The 19,008-nt window shown below is 38.8% G+C and overlaps 1 protein-coding gene and 1 non-coding gene across 2 annotated transcripts; one reads left to right on the top strand and one right to left on the bottom strand.

Moving 5' to 3' along the window:
* Positions 1 to 4,433: 4,433 nt before the first annotated feature.
* Positions 4,434 to 4,540, bottom strand: LOC130953121 (small nucleolar RNA R71). Its single transcript, XR_009075293.1, has one exon. It is a non-coding gene; the product is annotated as a small nucleolar RNA R71 (small nucleolar RNA).
* A 926-nt stretch (positions 4,541 to 5,466) lies between these two features.
* Positions 5,467 to 6,444, top strand: LOC130949768 (uncharacterized). The gene has a single exon (XM_057878405.1). It carries the CDS (start codon positions 5,467 to 5,469, stop codon positions 6,442 to 6,444), a length of 978 nt encoding a protein of 325 aa, XP_057734388.1.
* Positions 6,445 to 19,008: the final 12,564 nt, after the last annotated feature.

The following is a 19,008-nucleotide window of genomic DNA, read 5'->3' as shown; positions in this document are numbered from 1 at the left end:
GTTAGAGTATCGGTTAATTTTGGTGCATAATTGGGAGGTTAGTGAGGCTTGGAGCTAAGGGTTGGTGGAGACATCCAAGAAGAAGCTCAATTATTTTTGCTACAAGAGGTACGATTTAAGTTTCATTTAAGTACTGTGTGGTGTGATGAGAATTTCTAGGCTAGATGCTCCTAGGATTAAGTTTGGATTGTATAAATGGTTGGTACCAATATGCATAGTTGATATGTAATGTAAATTAATGACTGGGTTGAGAAATGTGTGAATTTGTATGTTTGGTGTGTTGAGAATTTGATGAATTGGATAATGAATATTGGTTTGTGGAATATGCATTTAAAATTGTGAATTTGGGCCGGAGGCCGTGAATCATGGGCCAATAGCCGGAAAGAAGTAATGAAGGTAAGTTGATGTGTGTATTGTGTGATGATATAAGAGATTGGATGGATTTTAGATATTGAATGTGTGAATAATTGGTTTGATTATTGAATAATAAGGTTTGAGGAGTTGAGGTGTGGAATTTGATAGTTTTAGGTGAAATTGTGTAGATGATGTAGGTTTGGTTTTGGTTGAGTGTAATTACATGAATGTGGTTGGGTTGTGGTCATTTGGATGAGTGAAAATGAATTTGGTTTGTGAACATTAGAAAAATTGGTGATTTCTATTTTTGGGTAAAAACTGATTTTCAACCAACTTTGGCAGTCTGTAACTTGGCCCTCGGAGTTAGGAATTCTTCAAAATTGAATTTTTATGAAAGTTCATTCAACGATCTTTCCGACGGTTCCAAAATGGTTGAAAAAGGAATTTTGTAGAAGAAGTTATGTGCGTCGGAAGTTTGGGGTTTGGAAATGTAATCCTGCAGCTTTTTAACTTTGTAAAACTTTTGGTAAAACGTACTCCGATTTTTACTCTCTCACACGTACGCCTGGCCGACGCGTACGCGTCGCTGTATTGATGCAAGTGCCCCGTAGAAAATTCAGAGAGTTGCACTGGTACTGTGCTGGTTTTGTGCGAGGAGCACAAAACGCACCCACGCGTACGCATGACTAACGCGCACTGATGGGCAAAAAAATTGAATTCCGCACAAACTGATCAGCAAGTGTACCGAGTCGCATCAAGTAGTAAAACTCACAAGAGTGAGGTTGAACCCACAGGGATTGATGGATCAAGCAACTTTAGTGAGATGATTAGTCTAGTTAAGCGAATGTTGATGAATTGAGTGAAATTGGATTAACAGAATGTAAATTGCAAGAAATGTAAAGTGTTGAAAGTAAATTGGCAGAAACTTAAATGGCAAGAAACTTAAATTGCATGAAAAGTAAATTGCTGGAAATGTAAATGGGGATTGGGTGCTAGGAAATTAAAGGAAGCAGAAATAACAGAGAGAATATCCATTAGGGATTGGAGATATCATAACCCATCATGAATTAAATGGGTCTCAACTTCCTTCTCAATCATATGAGTAGATCTATGGCGGATTGAAATTGATTAGATCCCAATTCCTTGGCAATCCGATCTCTCTAATCACAATCAGTCTTGCCAATTCCTTGATCCAATTGTCATGAGAAGAGGTTAAGTGCATGTCTCTCATCCATAAGCCACACAAATTCTCAAGACCTCAATTCCTCCCGAATAGTGTTGGTCAAGAGAATTGTGAAGGATAGAGCCCCAATTCTAATGCCTATGATTCCCCTTCCGAGGCTCACACAAGCATTCAACAGATTCAAACCCTCTTCCGGAGTGAATGAATTTCAATCAAAACAGAGGATATCCTATAGCTACCTGATAAATCAATAATTGATGATGATTTTTGGTTAGAATTGAATGGATTTTATCACATAAACTCGCACTTATTCCCTTGAATAGCATGCTTTTGAACTTTCCTCCCAAATTGTGCTTGGTTTTGAAAATATGCTCTTTTGTGCTTAATTTGATGTATCTTTATTCCATTTGCCTTCCATTCAATGCCTTGATGTGTTTGTGAGTGATTTCAGGTGTATAAGGTAGGAATGGGTTTGAAAAAATGGAAGAAGAGATTGCAAAGTGAAGAAAACATGAAGAATCAAAGGAGGTGAGCTCAGAGACGTGTGCGTGCGCACAGCCTCTTGTGCATCCACACAGGAGCCCAAGCAGAGCGCGTGGATCAATTCAAGCATATCGCGCATCCCGCCAAGCATCACCTAGTGTGCGTGCGTATAGATACCCGTGCGTACACACAGGAGGGAATTTTCGCAGAGTGTGCGGACGCACACGCCTGTGCGTCCGCACAGGTGTCTGCGCATGACTTCATTAGAAAGCACGTGACTCGTGATTTGGGTGCTTTGGAGGCCCATTTCTGAAGTCTTTTAGCTCATATTGGAGGGAAAATGAAGGAGATAACATAACATAGCATTAGTATAGTTTTAGGAGTAGAATAGAAGGTTTTAGTTTTAGTTTTCTCTAAGTTTTTCTCATCTTCTCTATTAGGGTTTTACATTCCAAGTGCCGTTTCCATTTTTGATCATTGGATTTTTCTAATCTCATTTTAAGTATTCTCTTGTTATTACTCTTGATAGTTATATTGTGTTTACTCTTTTCTTCTCATTTTAAGTATAGTTTTGGTGTTTGTTCTATGCTTTCTTATGCTATTCTTGTTGATTGAGATCAATTGTTGCTTTTAGTTCCAAGTCTTTTCTTATTTTTCTCATGTTTAAGCTTGTTGCCCACCAAGTGTTTGACAAAATGTCAAACATGGTTTTAGGCTAAATTTTTATCTCTTGGCTTGGGTAAAGTGAGCACTTGGGTGCCTAGAGTTGGAATGTCCAATATTTAGTGTCAACTCTTGGGTTGTTAATTGTTCTTGTTCCCACTAACGCTTAAGTTGTTGCTAAGGCAATTATCAAGCAAATTAGAATTTGTAGGTTAAAAACACTTAAAGTGAGCACTTGGGTGCCTAGAGTTGGAATGTCCAATATTTAGTGTCAACTCTTGGGTTGTTAATTGTTCTTGTTCCCACTAACGCTAAGTTGTTGCTAAGGCAATTATCAAGCAATTTAGAATTTGTAGGTTAAGAACACTTATGCTCATTTAACTTATCTTCCGATGTAAGGGTTGATCAAGTGAGACTAATCCAACATAAGTGTCATAGTTGTGGTTCCAACAAGGAAAGGACCCTTAGCTCACTCCAAGCCAAGACCCCCTTTTTATGCTTCCAATTTTCCATACATTGCTATGTTAATCTCTTTTATACTTTACTTGTTCATATTACATAGTCGGTTCTTTAATTTCTTTATTAGTTCAATCATTATAATTTTGCATGTTCTTTTATTGCTTTATATGCTTATTTCTTTATTGACAACCCCTTGATCACTACAACCGGAATTTGCACACACATTGCCTCTTAAGTGATTCCTTGGGAGACGACCCGGGAGTCAATTACTCTCAATTTTTAAATTGGTTTTGAGTTATGACACATCTTGTGAATTTCTGAATTGGATGGCGACCGATTGTTCGGTTTGGGTCTACACTTGCAACGTTAATCTTATTTTGAGAAATCCCAACTCGTACAATTGGGCAGTCGTCAAATTTTTGGCACCGTTGCAGGGGAATTCACTTTAAGTGCAATGAGTGCCATGATTTTAGTTTTGTAAATATGTGAATAGTGTGAATATTTGATTTTTGGTTTGCTACTTGGCATTAATTGTAGATTCTACTTTCCCTCTTTAGTTAGTCTAGGTAGTTATAGATTGTTAAGTTAGCTCTTGTTTACTTGCCTATTTTTCTCTTTTTGTTTTGTTTTGCCTTTCATAATTGTATGCTTTCATTGCCTCCTCAGTTGAATGACACGGTCGCTTCCAGACCCGAGCTTGGCCACTTTTGACCCGAAAATTGAAAGAACTTTAACTCGTCTAAGGCAAGCTCGGTGCCGGCTAGCTTTCGTGCATAGTGAATCAGGCTCCCTTGAGGATCACTCCCATTCACTATCACCTCCAATTCATGACCATCATTCTCCAATCAATGAGGAGACTCTCTATTCATCTGTGGGGAGTACTGAATAATCTTTGAGTGACTCAGGTGACACCGTCATGGCGGACCCACCGCGAAGGATCACTTCGAAGGAAGCCGAAGCTCCTGATCTTGCCTTACAACCACTTCAGATTCTATATCCGACCTTGGATCCGAATTTTGAGCTTAAGTCTTGCACAATCAACTTGCTCCCCAAGTACAATGGAATTCTTGGGGAAGATCCTCTGAAGCACCTTAAGGATTTTCAAGTTACATGTGCAACTGCGAGAAGATATGGAGCGGATGAAGCCGCGGTGTTGGTTTTCGCTTTCCCTTTCTCCTTGGAAGGAAAAGCAAAGGAATGGTTTTATACTCAGCCGGGGGAAGTTAGATCCAATTGGGACTTATTGCAGAAAGAATTCTTGAAAAAGTTCTACCCTCCTCAGAAAATAGACAAGCTGCAAAGAGAGATATCTTGCATTGTGCAACGAGATGGGGAGACTTTGTATGAATATTGGGAGAGATTTAAGAAGTTGCTGGAGGCTTGCCCTCACCACTGGATTGATGAGTTAGTTCTGATCAGTTATTTCTGTCAAAGAATGCACCACCAAGACAAGCTTCTCCTAGATGCCGTAAGTGGAGGATCATTGACCAAAAATAAGAACGCAGCAGAAGCATGGGAAGTTATATCGGATCTAGCAGATTCAACTCAACACTCTAGGGCAAAGCATTCGCAACCAAAAGCTGTCAGTGAGGTTTCTCCCTCCGGAGATGCTATTTTGAGTAACACCCTCGGTGAGATGACGATTTTGTTGCGGCAAATCACCCAAGGGTAACAAATCCCTCAAGCTTTGATAAATACTCCACCTCAACCTCCTAGGACCGAAGGACCATCAAGGATATGTGGTGTTTGTGCTTGTACTACTCATTACACCGATGAGTGCCCTCAAATCCAAGAGGACACTACATTGGCAGTTGCTAACCCTTACCCACAAAGACCCAATTACAACTAAGGATCCTACCCACAAGGAGGTAATCAAAACCAAAGGTGGAGAAATAACTCAATCCAAAGGTGGAACCAACCTCCCCAAGCTCAACCTAACCAAAATGCTCAAGTCTACTATCACCAATTCCCCAAGGTCAACCACAATACCAACAACCCCCACAACCTCCATCTCAAGTGAAGTATCAACATCCAAACAGCCGATCCAATCCCTCTCAAATTAACCAAGCCCTTTCCTCCAATCAATCCCACATGAATGACACAATTCACACCTTCATGCAAGAACAAAGAGAGTTCCGTAAGAAACAAGATGCTTACATGGCTACAATAGCCGAAGCCCTTACCCGTTTGACTCTCCCTCCTCAAACCATACAAAGCACCCAACAAGCTTCAACCTCAAGTAGTTTCCCTCCCAACATTAACCCAATCCTAAAGGAAGCATAAATGCCGTTACTTTTAGAAGTGGTACTAAGTTGGATAAGAATATGGCTATATCTTCAAAGTTGAATGAGGGGACAAACAATGAGGAGGTAGAAGATGAAGTAGAGGTGATGAGGAGTGAAGATGAAAATATTGATAAAGATGAAAAAGAACCACCGAAGGTCAAGGAGCCAAAGAGAAAGACCTTGCTTGAAGAGCCTTTGCCCATTCCATTCCCAACTATAGCCAAGAAAGCAAAGAAGCAAGAAGATCTTGACCCCATTGTGGTGGAAGTTTTTGAGAAAATTGAAGTCACCGTCCCTCTCTTTCAAGCCATTCAACAAGTGCCGAAATATGCCAAGTTCCTCAAGGATATTTGCACTCACAAAGACAAGCTTGGCAACCTCAACAAAAAGACAGTAGATAACTCTATCTCCTCTTTACTTCCTGAAAAATGCAATGATCCCGGCCCATGTTTGGTTACTTATTTGATTGGTGGGACTAAGTTCGTGGACTGTATGTGTGATTTGGGGGCGTGTGTGAGCATCATGCCACTCTCCATCTATGAAAGACTGAACTTATCTCCCCTAAAGAGGTCTGGGGCGAGGTTTGTATTAGCCGACAAGAGTATTGTGTCAGTTGTGGGGATTGCAGAGAATGTCATAGTCAATATTCAAGGATTGCTCTTTTCAACTGATTTTTACATTTTGGAGACCCCTCCTATTGACTCAACCAAGCCATCATCAATACTCCTTAGAAGACCATTCTTGAAGACTGCCCATTTCAAGTTAGACGCACACTCGGGAGTCTATTCTTTTGAGGCGGATGGCAAGTTAGTCAAGTTCACTTTGGAGGACTCCAACAAAACCATCCTTGAAGCTTACTCTATTTTTGGGTGTGGCATGGTTGAAGACAAAGTGAGTGAAGATGGCAAGGAGCAAGGAAAAGAGGATAGTGCCAAGGATACAATTTCAAAGGATCATGCTCAACCAAAGCAAGCTAAGGAGTTGGAAAATTTCCTCCTTAGGGAAGTTCCTAAGTGACCAATGAAGCCATGCAAGTCTAACTTAGGACTCTAAACCAAAGTGCTTGGTGGGAGACACCCCATCATGGTGACAGTTTTCTAACTCTATCTCTTGTTTATAGCTTTTTGAACTATTTGTTTTCTTGTGATATAATGCTTAGCTTAGGTTTGTTTGATGATTTTGAGTTATATAAGTTGAATTACTTGTGGACTATGATTTTGTGCTTGTTTGAATGATTTGAGATAGGTAGGTTGTTGTGCTAAGGTTAGGAACCTTAGTTTTGAAGAGAAAAGAACATTCTAAAACAGGGCATCTGTGCGTACGCACCAAGCTGTGCGTGCGCACAACTCTGTGTTTTTAGCCATCTGTGCGGCCACAAAAGCTTATGCGTCCTCACACGCCTTAACATGCCCTCCGGTAGCAGCGCCAGCACAGCCTGTGCATGCACGCTGCCCCCTTTTCTCTAATCTATGCGTTCGCACATCTGTGTGCATACACACTTATTCAATTGATGATGATTTTTGGTTAGAATTGAATTGATTTTATCACATAAACTCACACTTATTCCCTTGAATAGCATACTTTTATACTTTCCTCCCAAATTGTGCTTGGTTATGAAAATATGCTCTTTTGTGCTTAATTTGATCTATCCTTATTCCATTTGCCTTCCATTCAATGTCTTGATGTATTTGTGAGTGATTTCAGGTGTATAAGGTAGGAATGGGTTGGAGAAAATGGAAGAAGAGCTTGCAAAGAGGAGGAAACATGACGAATCAAAGGAGGTGAGCTCAGAGACATGTGCGTGCGCACAACCTCTTGTGCGACCTCATAGGAGCCCAAGCAGAGTGCGTGGATCAATTCGAGCGCATCATGCATCCCGCTAAGCATCGCCGAGTGTGCATACGCACAGATACTCGTGCGTACGCACAGGAGGAAATTTTCGTAGAGTGTGCGGACGCACACGCCTGTGCGTCCGCACAGGTGTCCACGTATGACTTCATTAGAAAGGCACGTGACTCGCGATTTGGGGACTTTGGAGGCCCATTTCTGGAGTCTTTTAGCTCATATTGGAGGGAAAATGAAGGAGATAACATAGCATAGCCTTAGTATAGTTTTAGGAGTAGAATAGAAGGTTTTAGTTTTAGTTTTCTCTAAGTTTTTCTCATCTTCTCTGTTAGGGTTTCATTAGGATTTTACATTCCAAGTTCCATTTCCATTTTTGATCATTGGATTTTGCTAATATCATTGTAAGTATTCTCTTGTTATTACTCTTGATAGTTATATTGTCTTTACTCTTTCTTCTCATTCAAGTTATAGTTCAATTTTGTTTCTCTTTTGCAATTTCACTTTCTTGTTGATGAATTTGATGTTTGGTGTTTGTTCTATGCTTTCTTATGCTATTCTTGTTGATTGAGATCAATTGTTGGTTTTAGTTCCAAGTCTTTTATTATTTTTCTCATGTTTAAGCTTTTTGCCCACCAAGTGTTTGACAAAATGTCAAACATGGTTTTAGTCTAAATTTTTGTCTCTTGGCTTGGGTGAAGTGAGCACTTGGGTGCCTAGAGTTAGAATGTCCAACATTTAGTGTCAACTCTTGGGTTGTTAATTGTTCTTGTTACCACTAACGCTAAGTTGTTGCTAAGGCAATTAGCAAGCAAATTAGGATTTTTGGGTTAAGAACACTTATGCTCATTTAACTTATCGTCTGATGTGAGGGTTGATCAAGTGAGACTAATCCAAAATAAGTGTCATAGTTGTGGTTCCAACAAGGAAAGGACCCTTAGCTCACTCCAAGCTAAGACCCCCTTTTAATGCTTCCAATTTTCCATACATTGCTATGTTAAACTCTTTTATACTTTACTAGTTTATATTACATAGTCGGTTCTTTAATTTCTTTATTAGTTCAATCATTACAATTTTGCATGTTCTTTTATTGTTTTATATGTTTATTTCTTCATTGACAACTCCTTGATCACTACAACCGGAATTTGCACACTCATTGCCTCTTAAATGATTCCTTGGGAGACGACTCGGGAGTCAATTACTCTCGGTTTTTAAATTGGTTTTGAGTTGTGACACATCTTGTGAATTTCCAAATTGGACGACGACCGATTGTTGGGTTTGGGTCTATACTTGCAACGTTAATCCTATTTTGAGAAATCCCAACTCGTACAATTGGGCAGCCGGCACTACCCAAGCGGATTAAGAAGAAGTGGAAGTTCACTCAACCATTTGAATTATAATAGAGCCCCTCCCCTAATGAAGTGGGGTTCAATTGATCATTGCTCTAAGAACACTTGTAGGAAATTTAAATTGCATGAAAGTAAATCAATCTCAGTGTGAACGGAAATGTAAAATTGCAGAAAGGAAAATTGTAAAAGAGAAGCTCAAGAAATTGAAATTTCATAAACTAAACTCAATTCAACACAACGGAAATGTAAAAGTGCAGAAAAGAAAAAATGTATCAAACTAAGAATCCTATACTACACTCTCTGGAGTCTCTAATCCTCCAAGAGAGTTCTAGAGTCTCTAATCCTCTAAGAGACTTCTGGAGTCTCTAATCCTCCAGCCAGAGCTCCTACTCCTACTACCCAAGCCTCCTCTAATTCTATGAAACTAATGCCTTTATATAGGCTTTGCTAAATTACAAATTAAAATAAAATTGAAAACAAATTACAATTAAATCTAGATGATTCTTGTGGCCTTGATTGAGTGATATGAATGGGCTTGCTTGCTTGTAGTTTAAATGGGCTTGGAATGATATTAACCGAACCAAAATTCTGCTCCCAGGAGAACGTAACGCTCTTGAAGGTAATGTAGTGCTCGTGCACCCACGCGTATGCGTGGTTCAGCAATTTGGCACATCGACGCGTACACGTAACCCATGCGTATGCGTCACCTTCAGTGCTCTTAAGAAGAGTGTAGCGTTCGCGTCAAGAGCGCCCATCTACGTGTACGCGTCACCCACGTGTACGTGTAGCCCTTCAAAAATGCCACTTTCACGCTGCCGCCTCAGTCACGCGTTCGCATGCTCCTTCAGAAATGTTACACCGACGCGTACGCGTCACCCACGCATACGCATCACCAACGAAATTTTTCCACTCTGTTTTTGCAGGCGCTCTTTGGTGAAGAACGTGGCGCTCTTGACTAAGGGCGCTCTTGGTCATGTATGGTGCTATGTAGAAGAACATAGCGCTCTTAGAGAAAGAAACGGAGTGCCAAGCTTCCTTGATTTTATCATGGGTCACGCTTTTAAAAGCGTGGCCTAAGGTTTCAGAGCGTGCTAAAACTTCAAGGTGTGCCCAAAATTCCTTCTTTTGTTCTTTTGAGCTTAATTTGTGCTTTTTGCTTCTTTTACTACTTGTTTCCTACAAAATTTTATCAAATCAAAAGGTCAAAGCAATATACTATTTAAGCACTTAAATACTCAATAATTAAGCATTAATCATAAAAGAAGAATAGCAACTTAATGTTCATGGTTGGCTAGTTTTCTATGCATGCTACAATCACAAAAGAAAATCAAATGATTGATGCTTCTATCTAGCTCATTTTATGAAATCTTTCCTTTATGTTCCTTCCTTGAAACAAGCTTTTAATTCTCTTCTTAGCTTATCCTTTTGGGTGCTTTACACCATGAGTTGAAAACTATGACTCTAAATGCTTTGTTTTCAAGTATTACCACTTGATACATAAGCATCACAAGCATTTAATTAGAGGACTTCTTTAAACTCATTTGTTTCTTTTCTTTGCTCTCTAATCATTGATGCTCAAAGCCTTGAGCTTTGAGGGAGTGCTTTTGCACTTGAGCCTAGCCTTGACTCTAAGTGTTTTATTTTCAAGCTTTTTGCTTGATACATAAACACCACAAGTACTTAACAAATGAATTGTCATTGGTACTCAGAGCCTTTAGCTTTCTCATTCATTCCCTTTTCTTTTCTTGCCTTATTTGCATTTGCTTCTACAAGGTTTTTAAGATTTCCAAAAATTTTATAAAATGTCCTAGATGAAAACTTCAATTAAATAAATTTAAATGCAATTGAGCAACAATAGTCATGCTAGCCTTACAATACTCATATGCCCATGCTAAGTTCTTCTTTAATGACCTTGTTTGGAAACTTAAATGATGTGCGGAACACGATCCGACACAAAACTCACCGGCAAGTGCACCGGGTCGCATCAAGTAGTAAAACTCACGGGAGTGAGGTCGATCCCACAGGGATTGATGGATCAAGCAATTTTAGTGGGTGATTAGTTTAGTCAAGCTAACATTTAGAGAATTGTGTGAAATTGTAGCCAACAGAAAGTAAATGACAATGAATTTAAAGTTGCAGAATGTAAATTGGCAAGTAACTTAAAGGGCAAGAAATGTAAATTGCAAGAATCTTAAATGACAAGAAATATAAAATGCATTAAATGTAAAGGGGAGTGGGTGCTGGAAATTAAAGAGAGCAATAGATCAAAGCTTAGAGAAACTTGCAGGAAAAGTAAATCAGATCATGAACAGAAATGTAAAATGCAGAGCACCTGCCGAAGAATTAAATTGCTTGAAAGTAAATTGAATTCAGTGAGAACAGAAAGCAATGAAAACCAAAGATCAAAATCAAGCTCAATGTAAATTAAATTGTAAACTTGCAACAAAGGAACTTGTAGTAAAGGAGAAATTAAAATTGCAGAAGAAGAAAACAGAGAGAATTCTCAAGGTGAGATTGAAACAGAATTCCTTCAATGCTCAACCCAAGATTCAAAACAGAAATGAAATTAAAGAGAGAGTTTTCTAATCCTAATGCTCCCTAGTGGAGCTCGCCTTCCTTAATAAAATGAAACAGATGCCTATTTATAGGCATTTTTACAAAATGAAAATGAAATTCAAAACAAATTACAACTAAAATGAAATTTCTATTCTAACTATCTCTTGTGCCTTTGAGTGGTGTCAATTGGGCCCTTACTCTTGATGGAATTGGGTTGACAAAAGCCTCTGTTGATTGCTCTTGGAGTTGGAGAGAAACCCATTGTGAACCGGGCCATGAATCATAAAAGCTTGAGTAAAAGTTTGCCTAACTTTTTATACCAGCTGCCCTCATTTGCTGCTACCAACGTTTGGGCTAAAGTTTGGGGTCAAACTTTTAGCCAAACGTTGGGCCTTCTTGCATGCATGTTGGGGTACTACTTTGTCTGCTTCTCAACGTTGCAATTTTCATGCCCACTATGGACTATTATATATGATTAGAAAGCTCTGAATGTCAGCTTTCTAACCCAATTGGAATCACTTCAATTGGACATCTACAACTCAAGTTATGCTCATTTGAAGAGGACAAGGTCGCTGGCTTTGGTGTGCAGCGTTTGAGGTAAAGTTTGCCTCAAACGTGGTCGAAAACGCCAGTTCTGGAGGCTCAAACGTATTGTCCACCCCATACTATTAAATATTGTTGGAAAGCCCTGAATGTCTACTTTCCAATGCCGTTGGAAGCGCATCATTTGGAGCTCTACAGCTCGAGTTATACTCCGTCGAAGGTGCAGAGGTCAGTTGGCCTCACTGCAGGTTGCCACCATGTTCGTGTATGCACATTGCGGGGCAGATTTCTCCCTCAATTTTAGTGTCCACCATGCAGTGCCATATATGCTTGGAAAGCTCTCGATTCCTACTTTCCATTGCTTTTTGAATCACCTCATTTGGAGCTCTGTAGCTCATGGTATTCTTGTTAGAAGTATACCCCTTTAGGCTGTTGTGGTGTGTGGCGCCAACGTTTGCCAAAAAGTTTGAGGCAAACGTTGGCGCAAGCTTTTTCCTCCAGGGTGTTTGTTTTGTGATGCCAACGTTTACCAAAAAGCTTGAGGCAAACGTTGGCGCAAGCTTTTGCTCCAGGGTGTAGTCAAGCTCCTCCAAAAGTTTGAGCTAAAGTTTGAGGCAAACTTTAGCTCAAGCTTTTTGTCCTCTCTTGCTCTTTGTTTTGAGCCACGCTTTTCTTCCTTTGGGCCACGCTTTTCTTCCTTGATTTGGTCATGGGTCACACTTTTAGAAGCGTGGCCTAAGCCTCCAAAGTGTGCTCCAACTTCAAAGTGTGCCTAAAATTCCTCTTTTCTTCTTTTTAGCTTATTTTGTGCTCTTTTTGCTTCTTTTTCTTCTTATTTCCTACAAAGTTTATCAAATCAAAAGATCAAAGAAATGTACCATTTAAGCACCAAAGAATGCAATATTTAAGCACTAATCATAAATTTCTTGTATGAAAAAGCATAGAAAAACATGACATGGTGACATGTCATCACAACACCAAACTTAAACCTTGCTTGTCCCCAAGCAAGAAAAGAATCAAGCATTTAAAGATTGACAATCCAAGGTAAGAAGAGTAGCAACTCAATTTTCATGGTAAGCTAGTTTTCTAAGCATGCTACAATCACAAAAGAGATGTAAATGATTGATGCTTCCATCTAGCTCAATTTATGAAATCGTTTTCTTATATTTCTTCCTTGAAGCAAACTTTTAATTTTCTTATTAGCTTATCCTTTTGGGAGCTTTGCCCCATGAGTTGATAACAAAGCTACGACTTCTAAATGCTTTGTTTTCAAGTATTACCACTTGATACATAAGCACCACAAGCATTTGATTAGAGGACTTCATTAAGCTCATTTTTTTTTCTTTTCTTAACTCTCTAATCATTGATGCTCAGAGCCTTGAGCTTTGAGGGAGTGCTTTTGCACTTTGAGCCTAACCTTGACTTCTAAGTGTTTTGTTTTCAAGCATTTGGCTTGATACATAAACACCACAAGTACTTAGCAAATAAATTGTCATTGGTACTCAGAGCCTTCAGCTTTCTCATTCTTTCCCTTTTTCTTTTCTTGCTTTATTTTTGCATTTGCTTCTTCAAGGTTTTCATGATTTTCAAAAGATTTCACAAAATGTCCTAGATGAAAACTTCAATTAAATAAAATCCAATGTAATCAAGCAACAGTCAAACATACTAGCTTTCCAGTACTTTTATGCACATGCTAAATTCTTCTTAAAATCCTTGTTTATTTATGATCATGATACTTTATTGCTTTTGAATTCACAAAACTCAAGTTGGTAATCATAATGCCACAACACCATGTTGCAATTTAGAAATCAAACTATGCCTTTTCACACACACATGCATACAGAGAAGGTAAAGACAATCATGCAGTTTATAGTGCTTGAAACAAATGAGAGGAAAAGGAACTTTACAACCTTGTAGTTCATCTTCTCTATTGTTGTCATTTTCCTCCCATTCTTCCTCTTTCCCTTGCCAACTCAAAATGCTTGCTCATCCTCAAGCAACAATTAGAACAATGGCTATGGGGCTAAGATGGATCATGAATGTCTTACACAATGAAAAGTTAGTAGTACATCTGTTTTAAGCAAGCAAAATTAAAGATAATAATCAAGGCACAAGAGATAGAGACATTTTGATTGCATAGATAAGAAGGTGTGCACAATACATTGCATAAAAGATAAGTGGCACACCAAACTTAGTGTGACACTTTCACTTGGAATTAATGCAAGTATCTTGTAAGAATTGGAATCAAATTTTGTTGCATAGCAACACCAAACTTAGAATGCAACCATATGTCAATTTATTTGAATTAAAACTAAACAAGAGAAACTGTTATTTGTTGAATACAATTACCAAGCCAAGATTTGCCATGAATAAGGATCTCTTGGTGATGTATTAACAAGAACAGTTAATAAAAGGAAACATAAAAAAAAAATAAAGAAGTGACTAAAACAAAGAGAATGCAAACGAAATGTCAAAATAAAAGAAAAATAATAATGCAAAGGCAATATGATTATGCAGACAAGTGATGTTGCTGGATGAGTTGCATAGAAAAAATAAGTGGCACATCAAACTTAGAATCTTAGTGTGACACTTTCATGTAGAATTGATGCAATCATCCAAAGGAATTGAAAACAATTTGTTGCAGGGCAACACCAAACTTAGAATGTGATCATATGCTAGTTTATTGAAATTTAAACAAGGCAAGGAGAAGGAACGTTACCTACTGTTTACTGATTCTTCACTTTCTTCCTCTTCTTCCAGTTTGTTAAGAGGAATGACTCCAAGAGAAGAGAAGATTCAGCTATTGTCCCCTGTCTTGGTTCCCTCTCAGCAAGCTTTCTTTTGTACATGGCTTGATTGAGCTTGCTTGCTGGATCAGGGGGAGGATTATTTGCAGTGGACCTCCTCATGAATGTTGTCCTTGGTATCTTGGTCACAATCCTCTTCTTGATGCTTTTGTTAATTGCCTTCACTTCTTGGATGTCAAGACATGGTTGCTGTGTGATTATTGGAGGGATTTCTTCATTAAGAGCCTCTTGTGTTGGTGGTTCCCTGAGCTCTTCCTCACTTGAGTGTAAATTTTCTGGAATGACTTCCTCACTTTCTTGCTCCTCCACTCCTTTCTTTGCACTCAACATTTGCTTTAATAGCTCTTTCATGGAGGAGGTTTGTTGATCTTCCCAAGCTTTCTTCATCTCCTCTTCATACCTTTCAATCATGGATTCAAGTGTTGAGGCGTTTTGGTCCAGGGAAGTTTGTGAGAGCTGTGAGTTGCCATGTGCTCTTGTCATCTCAAGTGCAGTTTCAGGTTCAAATACCTCCACCACCTCATTCTTTATTGAAGGTTTGCTTGATATAGGGGCCTCTTCACCTTCCTTCTTTAGCCCTTTCCTTACTTGCTCCAATTCTCCATTCATCTTTTTGTAGAGGGCTTCTTGCCTTTTCCAGGCTTGTTCTTCCCTTTCAAAAATTCCTCTGGACCTTTGAAGGAGATCCTCTGAATCACAATTTGAAGAATTGTTGAACTCATCACAGTATGGATTGCTAAGATTTCTTTGATTTTGACTTTCCTAGTCACAATATGAGTAGTTGTTAGACTCATCAAAATCTGGTTCATATTGTGTCTCTGGGAAGTGTCCCTTATGATTCTCTTGCTCATCTTGTGTCTCTGAAGCAATTCTCCATGGATTGGAGTGCTCAGAATCTGTTAATTCTTGGTGATATCCCCAGCCACCTTTAGAGGTTGGTGATGGTGGGTGATATCCTGAAAAATTTTGTTTGACTGCAAGATGAGTTGAACTCCATTTGTATTTTGCAAAACACAACACCATTGAAAATTGAAATTCATGTCACAGAGACAGAATTTCTTAGTGAGGCAAAAACACAAACACCTTGGTTTCAACATAGAACAGAGAACAAAAATAAAGAAAATGCTTGATCTAGACTTCTCACCCACTTAATCATTGTTGATCTAAATCAATCCCCGGCAACGGCGCCAAAAACTTGATGGGCGGAAAACGATCTGACACAAAACTCACCGGCAAGTGCACCGGGTCGTATCAAGTAGTAAAACTCACGGGAGTGAGGTCGATCCCACAGGGATTGATGGATCAAGCAATTTTAATGGGTGATTAGTTTAGTCAAGCTAACATTTAGAGAATTTTGTGAAATTGTAGCCAACAGAAAGTAAATGACAATGAATTTAAAGTCGCAGAATGTAAATTGGCAAGTAACTTAAAGGGCAAGAAATGTAAATTGCAAGAATCTTAAATGACAAGAAATATAAAATGCATTAAATGTAAAGGGGAGTGGGTGCTGGAAATTAAAGAGAGCAATAGATCAAAGCTTAGAAAAACTTGCAGGAAAAGTAAATCAGATCATGAACAGAAATGTAAAATGCAGAGCACTTGCAGAAGAATTAAATTGCTTGAAAGTAAATTGAATTCAGTGAGAACAGAAAGCAATGAGAACCAAAGATCAAAATCAAGCTCAATGTAAATTAAATTGTAAACTTGCAGCAAAGGAACTTGTAGTAAAGGAGAAATTAAAATTGCAGAAGAAGAAAACAGAGAGAATTCTCAAGGTGAGATTGAAACAGAATTCCTTCAATGCTCAACCCAAGATTCAAAACAGAAATGAAATTAAAGAGAGAGTTTTCTAATCCTAATGCTCCCTAGTGGAGCTCGCCTTCCTTAATAAAATGAAACAGATGCCTATTTATAGGCATTTTTACAAAATGAAAATGAAATTCAAAACAAATTACAACTAAAATGAAATTTCTATTCTAACTATCTCTTGTGCCTTTGAGTGGTGTCAATTGGGCCCTTGCTCTTGATGGAATTGGGTTGACAAAAGCCTCTGTTGATTGCTCTTGGAGTTGGAGAGAAACCCATTGTGAACCGGGCCATGAATCATAAAAGCTTGAGTAACTTTTTATACCAGCTGCCCTCATTTGCTGCTACCAACGTTTGGGCTAAAGTTTGGGGTCAAACTTTTAGCCAAACGTTGGGCCTTCTTGCATGCATGTTGGGGTACTACTTTGTCTGCTTGTCAACGTTGCAATTTTTATGCCCACTATAGACTATTATATATGATTAGAAAGATCTGAATGTCAGGTTTCTAACCCAATTGGAATGACTTCAATTGGACATCTACAACTCAAGTTATGCTCATTTGAAGAGGACAAGGTCGCTGGCTTTGGTGTGCAGCGTTTGAGGTAAAGTTTGCCTCAAACGTGGTCGAAAACGCCAGTTCTGGAGGCTCAAACGTATTGTCCACCCCATACTATTATATATTGTTGGAAAGCCCTGAATGTCTACTTTTCAATGCCGTTGAAAGCGCATCAATTGGAGCTCTACAGCTCGAGTTATACTCCATCGAATGTGCAGAGATCAGTTGGCCTCACTGCAGGTTGCCACCATGTTCGTTTATGCACATTGCGGGGCAGTTTTCTCCCTCAATTTTAGTGTCCACCATGCAGTGCCATATATGCTTGGAAAGCTCTCGATTCCTACTTTCCATTGCTTTTTGAATCACCTCATTTGGAGCTCTGTAGCTCAAGTTATTCTTGTTGGAAGTATACCCCTTTAGGCTGTTGTGGTGTGTGGCGCCAACGTTTGCCAAAAAGTTTGAGGCAAACGTTGGCGCAAGCTTTTTCGTCCAGGGTGTTTGTTTTGTGATGCCAACGTTTGCCAAAAAGCTTGAGGCAAACGTTGGCGCAAGCTTTTGCTCCAGGGTGTAGTCAAGCTCCTCCAAAAGTTTGAGCTAAAGTTTGAGGCAAACTTTAGCTCAAGCTTTTTGTCCTCTCTTGCTCTTTGTTTTGAGCCACGCTTTTCTTCCTTTGGGCCACGCTTTTCTTCCTTGATTTGGTCATGGGTCACGCTTTTAGAAGTGTGGTCTAAGCCTCCAAAGTGTGCTCCAACTTCAAAGTGTGCCCAAAATTCCTCTTTTCTTCTTTTTAGCTTATTTTGTGCTCTTTTTGCTTCTTTTTCTTCTTATTTCCTACAAAGTTTATCAATTCAAAAGATCAAAGAAATGTACCATTTAAGCACCAAAGAATGCAATATTTAAGCACTAATCATAAATTTCTTGTATGAAAAAGCATAGAAAAACATGACATGGTGACATCAAGTAGTAAAACTCACGGGAGTGAGGTCGATCCCACAGGGATTGATGGATCAAGCAATTTTAGTGGGTGATTAGTTTAGTCAAGCTAACATTTAGAGAATTGTGTGAAATTGTAGCCAACAGAAAGTAAATGACAATGAATTTAAAGTTGCAGAATGTAAATTGGCAAGTAACTTAAAGGGCAAGAAATGTAAATTGCAAGAATCTTAAATGACAAGAAATATAAAATGCATTAAATGTAAAGGGGAGTGGGTGCTGGAAATTAAAGAGAGCAATAGATCAAAGCTTAGAGAAACTTGCAGGAAAAGTAAATCAGATCATGAACAGAAATGTAAAATGCAGAGCACTTGCAGAAGAATTAAATTGCTTGAAAGTAAATTAAATTCAGTGAGAACAGAAAGCAATGAGAACCAAAGATCAAAATCAAGCTCAATGTAGATTAAATTGTAAACTTGCAGCAAAGGAACTTGTAGTAAAGGAGATATTAAAATTGCAGAAGAAGAAAACAGAGAGAATTCTCAAGGTGAGATTGAAACAGAATTCCTTCAATGCTCAACCCAAGATTCAAAACAGAAATGAAATTAAAGAGAGAGTTTTCTAATCCTAATGCTCCCTAGTGGAGCTCGCCTTTCTTAATAAAATGAAACAGATGCCTATTTATAGGCATTTTTACAAAAGGAAAATGAAATTCAAAACAAATTACAACTAAAATGAAATTTCTATTCTAACTATCTCTTGTGCCTTTGAGTGGTGTCAATTGGGCCCTTGCTCTTGATGGAATTGGGTTGACAAAAGCCTCTGTTGATTGCTCTTGGAGTTGGAGAGAAACCCATTGTGAACCGGGCCATGAATCATAAATGCTTGAGTAAAAGTTTGAGGCAAACTTTTACTCAAACTTTTTATACCAGCTGCCCTCAATTGCTGCTACCAACGTTTGGGCTAAAGTTTGGGGTCAAACTTTTAGCCAAACGTTGGGCCTTCTTGCATGCATGTTGGGGTACTACTTTGTTTGCTTGTCAACGTTGCAATTTTTATGCCCACTATGGACTATTATATACGATTAGAAAGCTCTGAATGTCAGCTTTCTAACCCAATTGGAATCACTTCAATTGGACATCTACGACTCAAGTTATGCTCATTTGAAGAGGACAAGGTCGCTGGCTTT

The sequence above is a fragment of the Arachis stenosperma genome, chromosome 9 (genome assembly GCF_014773155.1).
Source record: "Arachis stenosperma cultivar V10309 chromosome 9, arast.V10309.gnm1.PFL2, whole genome shotgun sequence".
Taxonomy (NCBI): Eukaryota; Viridiplantae; Streptophyta; class Magnoliopsida; order Fabales; family Fabaceae; genus Arachis; species Arachis stenosperma.
This window is presented reverse-complemented; position numbering and strand designations above follow the sequence as displayed.

Bases quoted from the DNA above. Each gene is read 5' to 3' on its own strand.
- LOC130949768 (XM_057878405.1), top strand. From the start codon at position 5,467: ATGGCTATATCTTCAAAGTTGAATGAGGGGACAAACAATGAGGAGGTA.